Source organism: Sitophilus oryzae, unplaced genomic scaffold (assembly GCF_002938485.1).
Source record: "Sitophilus oryzae breed Bouriz unplaced genomic scaffold, Soryzae_2.0 scaffold_684_pilon_pilon, whole genome shotgun sequence".
Classification (NCBI taxonomy): Eukaryota; Metazoa; Arthropoda; class Insecta; order Coleoptera; family Curculionidae; genus Sitophilus; species Sitophilus oryzae.
In genome coordinates, this window is record NW_022147289.1 from 2,150,583 (window position 1) to 2,168,022 (window position 17,440).

Sequence of the window (17,440 nt, forward strand, 5' to 3'; positions counted from 1 at the left end):
AATTGAAAATTCCCACCACTAATTTTGACGTTCTGAATGCTTGCATTGAAATTAGACGAACAAACTTCTACGCTAATTGAAACCCCTAATTTATTCCACTAATTGCGAGGTTCTGAATGAAGTTTAAGACGGTGTAATTAAATGCCAAATCCGACGTTTCGTTTCCAAGATACCATCATCAACTTTATTTTTTTAATACGGATCTGATATTTTTATTTTATTTATTAAAAGTTTTTGACAATGATGTAGAACACTTGCCCAAAACATGTATAATAAAGAAAATTAAATTCAACATTTTTTGGATAAGTGTAAAGATTTTATTAGCAAATAAATTTGTGACTTTTAGTCATTTTTAAATTGCTGGACCTTTCTTAAACTTTAGTATATTAATCACTAACTTAACAATATGTCTAAAAAGCTCTGGATAAGTAAGAAAGCAAACGTGAACCACAGATTAGGGAAAGAAGGGAGAGAATCGCTGCAATAATAAACGATAATGAAAAATAAAAGTGAGGTTATGCGAGTGAAGCTCTTGTCCCTTCTCTGTGATTAAGCGTTGGCCGTCCCGTACATCAATGTCACAAAATAAAAATAAAACAAACATGTTTACAAAATCGACGAAGGCTGTATTGAACGATGTTTTAGTAGATAAAGTAGAACTGAGTTGAATAACAACAAAAATTAAGATAAAGACATTAAAAAACTTGAAAGTATTTACTGTCTTTTGATTTGAATACATTTACTAATTACGTTCAACTCTAATTATAAAACATGCGTATTCAATACAGACCAAAGGTTAAAAAAGGAAATTAAAAACTAAAAATAAAAATATATAATCCTCTCTCCCTTCATTCCGATGTCCTTTTCCCTCATCTGTGGTGTCCTAATGCGACAGACAGTGTGTGCTAGTTGTCCTATAGACCTTTCAGTACGACAGATACGCAGAAGGAAAAAAAATCGGTACCATTATCTCTGCAGTGTGCATCAGCTGAATGTTATAATACCAACTTTGTTTTTTTGAATGCAATTTTTGCAATGTTCAGAATTCTTCGACAGGGTTCTCAGGAAGATATTTAGTGCCATAGCTATTTATTTTTATTTCACTTACTGGCGGTTCAGACAAAACCTTACAATTCCTACATTTAAAGTTTTTTTGTTATCCCAAATAGGTAAGCCTGCAGCTATAGTACTAAATTTATCTGAAAACCCTGTACAGGGTGGGTCAAATTCGACGCTTTTAAATGGAAACACCCTTTTCTATAGGAAATAGACAAAAACGAATATCGGTGTCTGGAGCTCAATTCTTGTCAAAAACATGATGGTGAAAACCGCATATCGATATTTGTTACCGTTTCTGAGTTACGGGGTGTTTTTCAAAAATATGCAATTTTTAACAAATCGCTGTAACTTTTTTGCTATGGAAAATTTTGTATTTTTATGACAACATTTCCAAAGCACCTTTTTACGTAGAATTTAATGGTTTAAGTATAATTTCTTAAAATTAATAATTTAAGAATTATCAACAGAAAATTTGATTTTTTATATGGGACACCCTATATATTTTTAATTTATTGAAAATAATTTAAAATTACCTTTCCAAAAATATAACACACTTGATATTTTGCTCGATTCCTCTTCGAGATATAGAGTATATAAAAATTCGCCCGCTTTAAATAAGTAGGCTTTGAACGACACCGGCTGTAACGCAAAAAAAATTCTAGCTGTGAGAATCAATTAAAACGCAAATAATATTTGCTATGAGAGATGCAGAATTTTATAACAATTTAAAATATATTTAACCAACATCAACACATTTAAGCTATATCTAATAACAATAAAAATAAATGGCAAACCAAGACATGAGATTTTACTACAGGTGTTCGACATATCGACCGTCTTCTGTTATGAACAGACGGAGCCGTTTTTGAACATTTCTCGCGGAATTCATTAACTCAGTAGGGGTGAAAGATACCCTCTCATAACTGCTAAGTATTTCTAATTCTTATCTAGATTATACGAAAGAATAAGGAACCTTTATTCTTCCGCAAATATATCCATAGGATTAGATCCATGGGCACTAAGTCAGGCGTCCTCGCCGGCCAACGGCTGGGATCTTGGTTAGCTATTCAATTATTCTTGAAATTGGCTGCAAAAATTTGCTGATAACTTCAGCGTTCTGAGGCGGTGCGTCGTCTTGCTGGAAAAATATGTTTTCGAGTTCCATTAAGGGCACATCATCAATAAGGGGTCCAAAGCCTACTAGTTAAAAGTGGCGAACTTTTAAATATTCTGTATTTCGAAGGGGATTATAACAAAATATCAAGTGTGATATATTTTTGGAAAGGTAATTTTAAATTATTTTCAGTTAATTAAAAATATAGAGGGTGTCCCAAATAAAAAATCAATTTTTCTGTTGATAACTCTTAAATTATTAATTTTAAAAAAATGATACTTAAACCATTAAATTCTACATAAAAAGGTGCTTTGGAAATGTTTTAATAGAAATACTAAATTTTCCATAGCAAAAAAGTTACAGCGATTTGTTAAAAATGCACATTTTTGAAAAACACCCCGTAACTCCGAAACGGTAACAGATATTGATGTGCGGTTTTCACCATCATGTTTTTGATGAAAATTGAGCTCCAGACACCGATATTAGTTTTCGTCTATCTCCTATAGAAAAGGGTGTTTCCATTTAAAAACGTCGAATTTGACCCACCCTGTACATTTTAGTATTTGATTTTTTTAAAGCGAATATATTTGTATATTTTATTGGAAAAATCTTATGCCGGGTCCAGAGCAAGGCGACAAAAAGTAATAAAATTGCGTTTATCTCATCAAGGAGGCTGAATTCGACAAAATAAGAAGAGAGAAGTGAAAAATAAATACGAAGAAGAAAATTATAATAAATCGAAAAAATATTAAGATTTTAACACCTTGTAGCTACGAAACAAAGCAGAATCGGATATGTGATATGAAAAATAAATTTTCCATTTAAAAGCGTCGAATTTGACCCACCCTGTACAGGGTGTCGCACTTTGGTTGAAATCATACGGTATCTCCGTTATTAATGAATACAGAAGGGTGCGGTTTGCACAAACATGTCTTGTCAAATAGAAGATGCCTAAATCAAATTTTTATAGTCCTCTTCGAAACTACAACAATGTCGAACATCTGGAAAACGCTTTAATAATGCAAAATTTTAGATATTTTCGCAAATTCCAAACACATCCCGTTATAAAAAAAAAGAAAAATATATTCAGAGATTCAAAAAATATATATCAGTCCCAAATAAAATTCTAATATTTGTATGACTATTTTGGTAAATATCATTTTTATTTTTTTGTTATTTATCACGACCTACTAATAAAAAATTGTATATTTTAAATATTGCAGTAAATAGTGAAAACAAATATAGAGTGGTATATATTTTTGAGAAGCTCATAGCAAGACGGATCATATAATTTATAAATATACAGGGTGTTCCGTTAGAAAAAACATAACTTTAGTTCGAGGGGTGTCTCACTATTGGAATTATATGTACATTTTCTTGGCAGTCGCTGGCAGTCATTGGCAGTCTTCTGGCAGTCGCCTATAATAATTACATGGCAGTCATAGGCAGTCTTCTTCATAGTCATTGGCAGTCGCTTAGCAGTGGAAGGATATTTTGGCAGTACGTGTACATTTTTTACCCTAGTGAGACACCCCTCGCTTTAGTTCTTAATTTCAAAAATATTGTTTTCGTAGAAAAACAGATTACGCCACTGTATTCTACGTAAAAAGTCATACAAGAATCAGTTTTCACCTTCTTGATATCATTCACAATGACGGAGATCGGGGGCTGTCCCAAATTGCAAAATTTTCGAAAAGGCCCTGTAGCTCAGAAACGAAGAGCGCTATGAAAATTTTGTTGACAGCATCTTTCGTTTGACAAAAAAGTGGGACAGATTTGTGCAAACCGCATCCTCCTATCTTTGCTAATAACGGAGGTACCATATGATTTCAACGAAAATTGGACACCCTGTACATACATACCTATTTTCAACTGCGTGTATCAGAAAAATGGCCGATTTAACAGAAATGTATTCAATTTTTTAAGGCATTTAAAAAACTATAAATATTTTTTGAACACTTGTTTTTATTATTGACTGCATCCAGCTTGTATAAAGAAGAAACAAGTTGTCAAAACGCGTGATTCGTGAAAAATACTCTACCCATTTTAAAATGATTGAAATAGGTTTACTGAAAAGTCGAAATAAGAATATACTAGGTAATGTAAATATGAAGTATTTATGAAATAATCTCCAAATTCAAGTTTAATTTAAGTTTAGGTCCAAATCACACTTTTAACCTACTGAATTAGAGAAAGTTATTTGCTGTAAATGTCTAATTAGACGTTTTTGGAGAATTACTTGTGATAAAGCTTCATTCAGAACCTCGAAATCAGTGGAATAAATTAGTAATTTCAATTAGCCGTAGAAGTTTGTTCACCTAATTTTAATCTACGCATTCAGAACGTTATAATTAGTGGTAGTACTTTTCAATTAGTGGAAAAAGTTAACAAACTTTTAACTTTTCCAATAATTATACTTCAAAATTTGCGAGGAATGCCATTTTGGCATTTGATTATCACCCGTCAAGAAAAATTTTGGTTAGAAATCAAAAGTTTATTGTTTTATAAGCTAAATATTATGCTTTCTTTGTGGATACAACAGACTACCGCAAGCTGTTGCTAGGATATTTTATTAATTTTATTGTATTATGCATTGTGAATGATCGTAAACTAAAAAGTATAATTGAAAACACTAATTTATTCCACTAATTGGGAGGTTCTGAATGAAGCTTAAAAGTCTGAAATTTTGGCTCCTTAATAGTAAATGAATATGATTAACTTTCTTGTTTTAAATAGAATACCACCCCCCTTAACAAGCAACCAATATTTCAGGTTTTTACTCTAAGCACTTCTCCATAAACGTCTAACGGGACACCCACCGGGAACAGCCCTGTATAAAAACTCTGTGTGTATCTGTCATACCGCTCGGTCCTCTCCGTGTACTCTTTTACTCACTTGTCTCTGCAACGAATCGAGCTCCCTCTCCATCGCCCTGAGCAGCAGCGTGCCCGCGTTGCCCGAGGCCATCGTCGCCAGGTCGTCGTGGTTGATGTGCATGCCCTTGGGCGGCCGCCGCCGCGCCCTCGAGGCGGCCGAGTTGCCGCCCGCGGCGCCCCGCTTGCCCGCCAACGCCGGGCCGGAGGTAGGCCGCGCGCTTCCTGTGCGTCTGTTAGGGAGGGCGGCGAGAAATAACCAAGCCAGAGTCAGATAAATGTCGAGAGATGTAGCGGAGGTTTTATCGAAGAAAGGAAAAAGTATAGGTAGATCGGGAATGGTAGTGAGTTATTGGTTGTAAGTAGATTGTAATAGAGAAACTGTTATTCGTTACAAGTGTAAAAATAAGAGTCCGACAACAGCGATTGCTCGCGATAATAAAAATAAATTGCGGCCTCGTAACAAATGTTACATCTAAAAAGTAACAGTTATAAAAATAACAGGTGACAATTATAAAAATAACAGTTCCAAAAATAACAGTTCGCCAAGAGCGACGGCCCGCCTAGTCGAGATCGCCGTACCACGTATTTTATCGAGCTTTCCTGCAACAATTATTGCTTCTAATAAATGACAGTTATGAAAATAACAGGTACGAAAATAACAGTCCGCCAACAGCGACTGCTCGTGATGTCGAGATATTCGGGCTACGTATTTTATCGGCCTTGAAATAATTATTACTTCTAAAAAATAACATATACGTCATATAATATATACAGGGTGAGTCTTAAATAAGTACAAATATTTTCAGGGCTGGTAGATCGGTAGATCTCGATAAAAGAAACATATTTTCTCTTTGCCACTTTTCAGATAAATCCTAAATAACCTAGTTATTTAAGTTTGAAAATTTAAAAGATTGATTTTTTTAAATTTTGAAAGCCATTGAATTTTTTCTATATTTACATTTCTATTGCCGTAACTATGGTAATATCAAAGATTAAGAAATTATACAGTGGGAAAATTTGCGGTGAACAAACAGGCAGTCCTAAAAAGTTTTCGAAAAATATACAGGGAAATTTAAAAGAAAATGTACGATTTTCAACATCTTTTTTTTAGCGAAAAAAATCTCATAGACGTGTTCCTGGGGTCGAAATATACTACCTCTGAAAATATTTGCACTTATTTAAGATTCACCCTGTATATAAGGTCCATAAATAAGGTACGAAAATAACAGTCCCCTAACAGCAACTGTCCGCTATGTAGAGATCCAACAGTTTCATCGGGCTCGGAACAATTAAATTGTTGCTTTCAAAAAATAACAGGTACTAAAATAACAGTTCGCCAACAGCGATTACCAGTAATGTTGAGATCTCAGCACCACGGATTTTATCGGGCTCGTAACTATTATTGCTTTGAAAAATAACAGTTATAAAAATAACAGGTACAAAAATAACACTTCGCCAAAAACGACTCCCATCAGTCGAGATAGCCGCGCCACGTATTTTATCGGGCTCGTAATAATTATTGCTTCTAAAAAATAACAGTTAGATATAAAAATAACAGACACGAAAATAACAGTCTCTCAAGAGACTGTTACGTTAAGATCGTCGCGCCACGAATTTTATCGGCCTCGGAACAATTGTTGCTTCCAAAAAATAACAGTTACGTTAACATAGATGGATTACGATGTGAGTTCGGGATCGCTGACCCACAAAATGTTATCAACCTTTGGAGTGAATTATCGTTTTTGGTTATTATTATCGTTATTTTTTAATTTTGTTTATATTGCTTGTATTTTCATTTCAGAAGTGTAAAAAACGATGAGCAGTTTTTGTGGGATACTGACATTTTTATTTTTTACTTTTTTTGTTGCTTATTGAGATTGTTGGTGGTAATTAAATTATAATGTTACATGATTATAGATAGTGAGGGTATATGTACTGAATATTAAAAATGTTTATTAAAATACACTCGTTTATTTGATATATTCACAAGGAAATCAATAAATAAGAGAAACCTGTTATTTTAAGCTGTTAACTATATACAAAAATAACAGCTGTCCATCTTGTCATAATTCTTATAATAAAAACTGCTTATAAAATGGTTTTAGTTAAATTTGCCCAAACACTGTCCTCTAATATGATAAAATTTATATTATTTCATATAACAGGTGATAGTTACATAACAACTGAATGGCAGTAGTTGTGATGACAGTAGTTTAAAAATATACAAATATAATGTTCTACAACCAATAACTCATGAGGAAGGTACAGATGACTTGACACCATAGTGTACATAAATGCGATCTATTACATTCTTAGAACGAAGAAAGTGAAAACATAAAAAAGTCACCTTATTTTACTCATTTTCGCAAATATTGTTTTCTATTAGTTCAATACGTGTTCAAGAACATAATCAATGAGGCAACACTCGCATTTACGTACAATATTTTGCTTGTTGGTTAAAAGTGGTTACCTCCAGTGCTGGTAGCAGCTGTTACACAGGGGCCCCTTGAGGGTCACTTGCGTGATGGTGCAGAAAACGCCGCAGTTCGAACAGGAGCCCCCCTCGCCCTGCGCACACACGTACAATAGGACACAACAAATCGGGAGAGAAGATTTTTTTAGTATATACGGTGGTCGTACGATCGAACAAGAATTACAGCAAAGCTTACTTAGAAATTAGCTTCTTTAAATTTCCTTTAATCTATTTTACTGGTAAAGTTTGTGTTAGGTTAGGTTAATACTAGTGATGGGATAACTCGAGCGAAAATTCGCACGAATACTCGATTATTGAAATAACCGACATCGCTCGATTATGAACGAGCGACGAACGCAAGCGATCCTAGAATGAAATAAATTGAAATCAGATTTTAATGTGACATACGCAATAAAAAGCCGAGCGAATTTTTTACATACATTTCAGGTAGCAAATTTATACGACGCCGTATATACACGTGTGGTAAAATTTCATTAGCAATAGGAGATTTTCAATGCGATAAAAAAAGATGGTAAGGCTGCAAAATACATTGCAGTACAACAGAGACGGATAAAGTGTCTTTTCCCTACCATTGTATAGGGGAAGTGATCATAGAAGAGATACGAGATACGACGAGAGAGCCTCTGTGTGAGGGGGCGGGTCTTTAAGACGCTTGTGTGGGGGCTACCGGCTACTAATAGAATAGAATCGAAAAAATAGAAACACGACGCACAGTGTTGCCATTCTATTAAATTAAAATTATGTTGGCTTATCCTAAATCCCGAATCTTCTAATCCCATTATCTTGCCTACTTAATGAAATATTAAATAAAGTACAAAACAATTTTAAGAATGTTTTCTCTAGGCACATAACTTCTTTCTAAAACAAAAAGTAACATGCAGAACTTTGAAATCATTTCTAAAATAGCAAGTGCGATTCTATGAAATTGCAATACTGTACGATCTTCCTTCCAGTCGCCCCGACACCGGTCGGTCGGCGGCGGCGGTGACAAAGGAATTAGGCCGAAAAAAACTTTATAAAGGAGTAGCCGAACAGGGTTGCCGGGTTTGTTAGATTATAATTCCATACGAGAACAAAATTAGATCTTCAACAAAAATCAAAAGTACAATTTTAATCAGTGATATCTAAAATTAATTTCATTTCAATGGGAAAGCTGTAACAGCTCTCAACAATTTTTTCATATTAATATATTTTTTTGACAGGAAAAGCACTAAAATATTTATCCGTATTCAGTTTGTTTCTTAACTTAGATTTTGTTTTTTGTTTATATTTTTTGGGAAAAATATGGGTTCAACTTTAGTAGATGAATGAAACAAAATCTTTTCAAAAGATATCAACTTCTTCGGGCATGTCGCCAATACCACGCCTAATAAAGAGTAATAAGGATTTGTAGGAATATCTTTGTAACTCTGAAACTAGACAGAAAGATGACCTATGATTACTAAACAAAATTTAATAAACAATAATAAAGTCAGATTATACAGATTCCAACGTGGTAGTCGCTTAATTTTTAGTCAAATATATATGTCAGATTTTAAAAGTGCTTCTATTGTAAAGACTAAAGACGCAGTTGAACATATCGTTAGATTTTTGTTTAAATCGGTAGATCGGTAGCTTACAGACGAAACCGGTAGACCTGGCAACTCTGTGATGGACTGACGTGATGGCGTTTTGCGGGAGCGCGGGAAGGGAAATAATGGTGATAAAGGGCAGGTGGACGGGTATCATGGGTGGGTGGGAGGCGGCGGAATTTCCAAAATTTGTTATCTTATTGGAATTTGTCTAACTCGACAGTCGTAGTGGAAGTGGAAACGGGGAAGTTGTTATCCATCTCTGTTTAAGCTTAGACTTTTTATAGGCGTTTCATTCCAATGCATATAATTCCTATGCCTAGATATCCTATTACCGGACCTGTATATTTATCCGTTGCGTATCTGAGAGACAAAATTTTACGACCTTACATCGACAATGCTTTGAAATAAAAAAAAATCAAGCGATCAAGTGAATCGCTCACCGCTTGCTAATTGCCATTCATCACCGAAAGAATATGTGCCCTGCGCACGCAACTTACTGCTTGGCGTTTGGCGTTAACGAGTACTTACAACAACCGACGGCGACGGGTGAAAAACGGTATTTTTAAATACGAGTGATATTTCGCTGGAGCGATCACTCGGTTATTGCAATCGCTTGAAACTCGAGTACACGATTATTGAAATTAATCGGTTTTTCCCATCACTAAACCTAACACAACTTTACCAACACAAAATGTCAAATATTAACAATATTGTTATGTGGATTCTTGATTAAGACTTCTAAGTAAGCTTTTATTCGATCGCAGATATTAATACATAACAAATTATTTCAATTTTTTAAACCAAAATCACAAAATTTATTTTTTCGAACAGTCTAGGAGCATTCAGCGGGAACAGTAGGTGTCGACTTGGATATTAATAAGGATAATACATTTTAAAATAATAAAAAAACTTTTATTAATTTAATAACAATCATTATTATAAATAGAACCTATATATCATAGTAGACAGTTTGTAAATCAAAAGATAAATAAAATTAATCAATAAATTAAACTCGATTTAGAGGTAAAATATTCCTTATATAAAAGTATTATTTAGAGATTAGACATAGGTACGTACAAAAATATAAACGGGATTTTTCTAAATATATGCAAAAAATGATAAAATACGTCTTGAGCAAAATTATATTCTTTTTATTAAGGCTAACTATAGTTTAGATTTTAAGTTTCAGATCCTAAAATTTAAAATCAACTATTGTGCATGTATGTTGTCACAAATTTGAGCACCCATCATTTTCATTTCGGTAACTAGAAGCAGGGTTGGGTAACGACGTGTAGAAAATTAATTTTCTACGTGTATGTAGAAAAATGCGTAGAAAATGTAGAATATTAAGTAGAGAATGTATAAAATCTGAGAACAAGTACAAAATAAATTTTGTATATTTAAAGCCGTTTTTTTTTCAGTTTATATGTTTCTTCCTTTCTATTTTCTTTAAATTCTATAAGTGTTAAAACTGTAATATGTGTGACTATCTCTCTATTCTGTGACGGTACTAATTCCCTGAAGATAAGAGACTGTAATAGATCTGAAGACTATCAGAATATTTTGTTCTGTTTAATCTGAAGACCGTACAGAAAAAAAAATCTTTCTTTGAAAGTTTTCGTTGTTCCTTTTTTATATATATGTTACAGCAAAAGTTGGAAATCAGTAATTGTTAACAATTACTAGTAAAAGCTAACATTCACTGATTTGCTAAGACTATGCCAGTAAAAGTTCAACAGCTATTTTTGAAACCAACTTTTACTAGTGAATGCTAGCATTCCCTGGACGATAGCAGTGAGTTTGAAAGATTCAGTCAGCGCGGTTGCCACATGTTGTGAAGTATAAGAATAAATAAGGATAAGTTGAATAATAGGCAATATAAGGATAACATTAAATTGGGCTCAACGTTGGCAACATATGGCGTAAATTCGCTTTTGTCTTTTTGTGGTTATGTATAATTATTTTATTATCGTTGTAAAAAGTGCTGTGCGGTATTTTCTCTATGGAAGAAATTTTTCTCGGAATTTTCTGTGAAAAATTAAGGTAAACTAGGCACTCGCAGGAATGTAATAGTACTTGTTTTTCGTTTTTGCAATATAATGAAGTCATAGCAAAAGTTAGGCGTGCATGACAAAAATATATTAAGGAACCTAGTGACTATGAACTTATTAAACGTTTTCATATGCTTGAAGAGTAGCGAGTTTGAAAAAACGAATAATTCCCGTTGAAGAAAATTTGGGCTTACTGTATTTTGTCCACGATGAAGAACTTTACTAAAAAAAATTTTAAATTGTTTTGTACGCTTTAAAATGTTTACTATGTTTTTCCTTTTAATATTTAGAAGGTTATGTCGTTATTTTCTATAAGTTTTAATAAATATATCACAGAAGTAAATTGTAATTTTAAGATATGTGGATCAGCTTGAATATTGAGGTGATCCAATATTCTTAAAGTTTTATTTGTTCTAACTTCCACCAACATTCTTCCTCGCCATACTCGCCCTGTGCAATAGAATAACTTTTACTGGTAACCTTTAGTACATGTTACTTTCACTAGTGAATGTTAACAGTCACTGAATTTCCGACTTTCACTGTAACATATATAATAATTATCTTTTTGTTGTTCTGTTTGAGTCTTACCAAAGTTCACAGAAGTACATAGAATTATTATTATTTAAACTTTGATCATACTTTCGAAAACATTTAAGATATCTGTAAACTTCGACTATAGTATGTAACAAATCAAGGAGGATTTCGGTAGACGACGAAATATACGATATGCCTGTGAATTCTAATGACACAACAGTCACTGTCACGCATCCTTCCGTTGTATATATCAATAATTTAAAATAATATGGAAGTTAATAGTTAAACTTTTTTGATATACTATATTTAAATAATAATAAATAACAATTAGAGATATCGTTGTGATTGAAGTATTTGAAATAAATACAAACTCAAAAAAAGGTTTACAATATACGAAACTAATTTTCTACGTCTGGACATGTAAAAAATTAGTTGGCGTAGAAAATACGGTAGAAAATATATAATTTTCCACCTACCCAACCCTGACTAGCAGAGATACGAGGTGGTCGGTTAAAAGATGAAACATTTCCGATGAAAGAGAAAACGACAGAAACTAATGGAATACGGCAATCAATCCCAATTTATCGTGGATGAGCCACTTCTGAAAAACACCCAGTATATTTAGTCTTTTCTGAAGCTATAGATAGCCTTAATTTTGTTAATTCTTATCAAAACTATCTGCATAAATCTAGAAACATCTATTTGCAATATCGAAAACTTTCGATCAAGGAGATTACTATAAATTAACAATATAAAAAAGTCAAAATAAATTGACAAAATAAACCACACTGTCTTTATAAATTAATTAATAGTATCAGAAACACCATAAAACTGTTTCCACTGAACACTTCCTAGATATCACAGCTCTTCTTTACAATCTCCCTCACTTTTTTTTCCGGTTTAACAATAGCTGCAAATAAGATTATAGTTCAATTTAAGATCTACTTTGAAAAAAAAACTTAAAATTATTGGTTAAAAAAATTGACGTGAAAAGGAATAATGTGCAGTATAAGCAATAGTTAAAACGCATTTTCGCGGGTCAAGCTTTAATCAATTACTCAAATCACAGAAACTCTTGAAGTTGACAGCATACTCTGAATTTACACATTTCATATCAAAAAGCTTCTGCTAGTTGATTCAAAATGGCGACAGTGCGTAATACGTACTTCAAACTGTCAAAATTTTGGCAATAGAATTAGCTACAGATTTACTTATGATGCTTATACCGTGCTGGCAACTGTTACTTTTAGGTCGGTATTTACATTAAGTCGGAGTGAGAGAAATGCGACGGTGTGCTGTTGCGGCGTTGCCGGTAGGCCTTTCCCTATCAAGTAAAGTAATATCACATCGCAAACCGCTAATTTTTAAGACTTTTTTTCGAAAAGATAACTAGATAAAACATTAAATATATTTCTGAGAATTTGAAATGGAATGATAAGGATATTCGTTAGGGTGTTTATTTTTTTATAACGAGAAAACGTCAGTAATCGCGATAATTTAGAACCTCAACTTTTTAACACATAACACGCTATAACTTATGAACCACTTTAAATATTGAAACTTTTTTTTATTTTGAAGATCGGATCTTTTACAATATGTTTAAATAAGAACAATTCGATAAGGTTGTTTTTGTTCCATTCAAAAATTTAAAAAAAAAACTCCATTTACTTTTAGTGCATAGCAATTTTCAGCAATTGTGTAACTTTTTTATTTATACAGATTCTCACATACTGTCTGAGAAGAAAATATAGCAGAAATGTTAAGAAAGTTTTTGAAAAAACTACAATCAATTATTTCTAATAGATTTGGAGATATAAATTTTTGAATTCAGAGTTCTAATAGCGCGACCACTGTCGAACACTCATTACACTTTACTGGAGTGACTTGATCAGTTGGCTTGACTCGTGTAAACGCATTTTTAAGATACATGGTTAATGCATATCGGGTTATCTGTTTCATGAAAATGTCCTATGTTATCTATATAAAGGGTGATAAAAAGTGTTTATTAAAATAACATATTTTTTTGACTGATAACCTTCGAATACCTTAAAAAAGTTCTTAATTGTTTACTCAGTACTGTACTTCTTTGATCATACAATTTTGCTGAATAAATAATCAGAAAAAAATCCAGTGATTTGTGTTTACCAAAAACTATAATTTTCCGAAAATATACAGGGTGCTACAAATTCGAGGTACGAGCATTGGTATCTCGGTAACCGTAATAGATACAAACACGGTTAAATTGGGGCAAAGTTGCGCTTTAGGATGTTCACCAAGATGCCATCAAAAAAGTTTCAAAAATTTCACGGATTGCTGAATTTTTTGGTTTGGAAAGTTAAACTTTTTAGAAAATTAAAAAACTAATTGCGCATTCTCATAGCCACTTTATTAGAGCTATCTGATGGTACTTTTATATTTTCAAATTAGCTCATAATTTGTGAGATACAGAGGCCAACATAATTTTTTTAAATACGGACCTGCATTTTTTATTTCAGGCTTTGAAAGAACTCGGTCTCGTGAGTACAACGATATGTCACACTTGATACTTTTTTTCTGTTTTGGCTACCTTAACAATAACAAAACTATTTAATTGTTATTTAAAATAATTTCAAATCCGGCTTTGGTTTTTTAATTTTTTTAATCTGATTCTGATTATATTTATCACAACAATATTGATCAGGCTAATCAACAATGAATAAGGAAAATCAGTAAAAATTGTTTTGGACATTTGAAATCAATACATTTCAACATTAAGAGTACAAAAAACAATTAGCGTGCACAAGATGCATTCAGAGGGTGGTAACCCTTTCGAACATGTAGAGCATTAGAAACTAGTTTGTAGAAGTTGATATATTTATAACAACTACGATTAATATTATGCATATTATTAGATCGTACACTGAGCTTTCAAATTCACAATAAAAAAGTTAAAAATAATAGATATCTTTAAATTGCTGACCTGGATATTAATTATTTCAATTTTTCACTTTTCCAGAATATTCCAGGCCAGATTTTCCTTATTCAATGTTAATTAGCGCTAATCAATATTGCTGTGCTGAATATAATCAGATTAAATAAATTTAAAAAAAAAACAGAGTCGGACTTCAATTATTTGAAATAACAGTTAAATAGTTTTGTTACTGTTAAGGTACCCAAAACAAACAAAAAAAGTATCAAGTGTGGCATATCATTGTACTCAGGAGACCGAGTTCTTTCAAAATCTTAAATAAAAAATGCAGGTCCGTATTTAAAAAAATTAAGTTGGCCTCTGTATCTCACAAATTATTAGCTAATTTAAAAATCTAAAAATACCGACAGATAACACTAATAAAGTGGCTATGAAAATGTGCAATTAGTTTTTTGATTTTCTAAAAAGTAACGACAGGAAAAAATAAAATTGATTTTCAAAAAAATCCGTTTTTTCCAAAAAACTCATCAATCCTTGAAATTTTTAAAACTTTTTTGATGGCATCTTGGTGAACAGCCCAAAGCGCAACTTTGCCCCAATTTAACCATCTTCGTATCTATTACGGTTTCCGAGATACCAATGCTCGTACCTCGAATTTGTAGCACCCTGTATAAATATACTTTTCTGACATAAAAATCAAAAACGCAAAATCGGTATCAGCCAAAATATTTACATCATACTGTTTAATAATGCGTTAAATTGATCTTATAGTTACAACAAATCTAGACAAAGCCATTGCAATCTAATAAATAGTGCATGATATGATGGATGTTAGTATATTAAGCATGCATGTAATTTAAAATTCAATGTAATAATTTTCTTAAATTTTAAAAAAGCGTCAATAAAAACAATGCAGACGACAACTTGATAATACGATAATTGTTTATATAGGGCATGTTTTAATAGAACATGAATTATTCCAAGACATTTACGTATGGTACATCTTTGTAGTTATGATGATGATGATTTAGAAACAACGCATATTATTATTATGAAATGTATATACATATGTATAATGCTTCAGTGTCGGCATCTCAAAATTAGCTTAGTTTATCGATTTGTCTACCGTGCTGGCAACTCTTACTTTTGGGTCGGTATTTACATGTGTGGAAGTAAATAGCATAGGGATCTTATTAGCCCACGGCCCACAGAAAGCGTTTTTAACGTTTTGCGTTTGTTGCGTCTCAAGCGTTTTTTGCGATTTTACCGTTTTAAGCGCTTTTTTCCATTTGTGTCCATTAAAAACACACAAAAGACGCGGCAGGTCTGCAGTTTCTATCAAGATGTCAATTTAGTAACGTCGCAAGCTCGTGGATTTCGGCCCGTCCAACAATCAATCCTGTGAGAAAGAGATAGACGACATCGGCGCCGTTAGCGTTGAAGAGACGAAGATAAAAGATGCTGGGATTGAATTGTGGACGGGCCGGGGCATATATACAGAGACAAACACAATCTACTGCTAGTGCCAGTGGTGTATGTAAAAATAATAATTATTATTTACCATTTTATTTGGAATTTTAGTTTATAAGTGTATAGTTTTTTATGTTGTAGTGTTGTGGTTAGTACTTGTTATAATTATAATATAATATAATAAATAATTATAATTATATAATAGAATAGTAAATATTTCTAGTTGCTAATGCAATTTTAGGACGATTTATGAAACATTTTGGAGTAACTTCTTTACGCGCGCTGGGGGTAAAAATTCAAGGCCGTGACATACGAGCTAGTGAGACGGCTTTGACACACGAGCTAACGAAGCACGAGCGAAAAATACGTAGTGACGCGACGTGTATTTGTGAGCAGTCCACGTGTTTATCAAAAATATTAATATTTTAATACAAATTTTGTAAAAGTGAATCAAATTATTATGTGTAAAAAACATTTGTTACACGTAAAAAACTATTTTTATTATTTTAGGCGAATAAAACTGTTACACGTAAAAAACTATTTTTTACTTTTTTAACCGTATAAAACTATTTGTTACTGGTAGAAAACTATTTTTTACGTGTATAAAACTATTTGTTACTGGTAGAAAGCTATTTTTTACGCGTGTAAATCTATTTGTTACGTGTAAAAATCTATTTGTTACACGTAAAAAAATCTTTTTTTACGCGTCAAAAACTTATTGTTTCTGGTAGAAAACCTTTCCTACGCAAAAAAAAAATTTACGTGTAAAAAACTATTTGTTACACGTAAAAACTAATTTTTACGCGTCAAAAACTTATTGTTTCTGGTAAAAAAAAATTTTTTACTCAAAAAAAAACATTTTTTACGTGTAAAAAACTATTTGTCACACGTAAAAAATTATTTTTTTACGGGTCAAAAACTTATTGTTTCTGGTAAAAAAAATTTTGTTACGCAAAAAAAATATTTTTTACGTGTAAAAAACTATTTGTTACACTAAAAAAAAATATTTTTACGCGTCAAAAACTTATTGTTTCTAGTAAAAAACTCTTTTACCCAAAAAAAATATTTTTTACGTGTAAAAAAACTATTTGTTACCCGTAAAAAAATTTTTTTTACGCGTCAAAAACTATTTGTTTCTGTTAAAAAACCTTTTTTACGCAGAAAAAAAAAAACACTTTTTACGCATAAAAAAACTAATTTTTACGCGTAAGAAAATATTCCTTTAATTTATTACTTTTTCAACATTTCAAACTACACTTTTTCAAACATTTCCTTCAAATTTTTGAATTTAATACAATCTTCCTAAAAAGTAGCTGTTCTTTATAAAAATATTTTTAGATAATACCCTAAAATAAAAAAA

At 32.2% G+C, this 17,440-nt stretch overlaps 1 protein-coding gene across 3 annotated transcripts in view; it reads right to left on the bottom strand.

Annotated features, from left to right (window-relative positions):
• The window catches only part of LOC115888106 (REST corepressor), a 49,385-nt gene that overhangs the window by 11,013 nt on the left and 20,932 nt on the right, over positions 1–17,440 (bottom strand). For 2 of the 3 annotated variants that reach the window (XM_030907682.1, XM_030907681.1), the window contains 2 exons: positions 7,520–7,617; positions 5,069–5,279 (listed from right to left, as the gene is read on the bottom strand). The exons of the other annotated variant lie outside the window; for it this stretch is intronic. In XM_030907682.1, the coding sequence (XP_030763542.1) occupies positions 5,069–5,279; positions 7,520–7,617 (309 nt within the window). The remainder of the gene's footprint in view (positions 1–5,068; positions 5,280–7,519; positions 7,618–17,440) is intronic. 3 annotated transcript variants of the gene reach the window in all.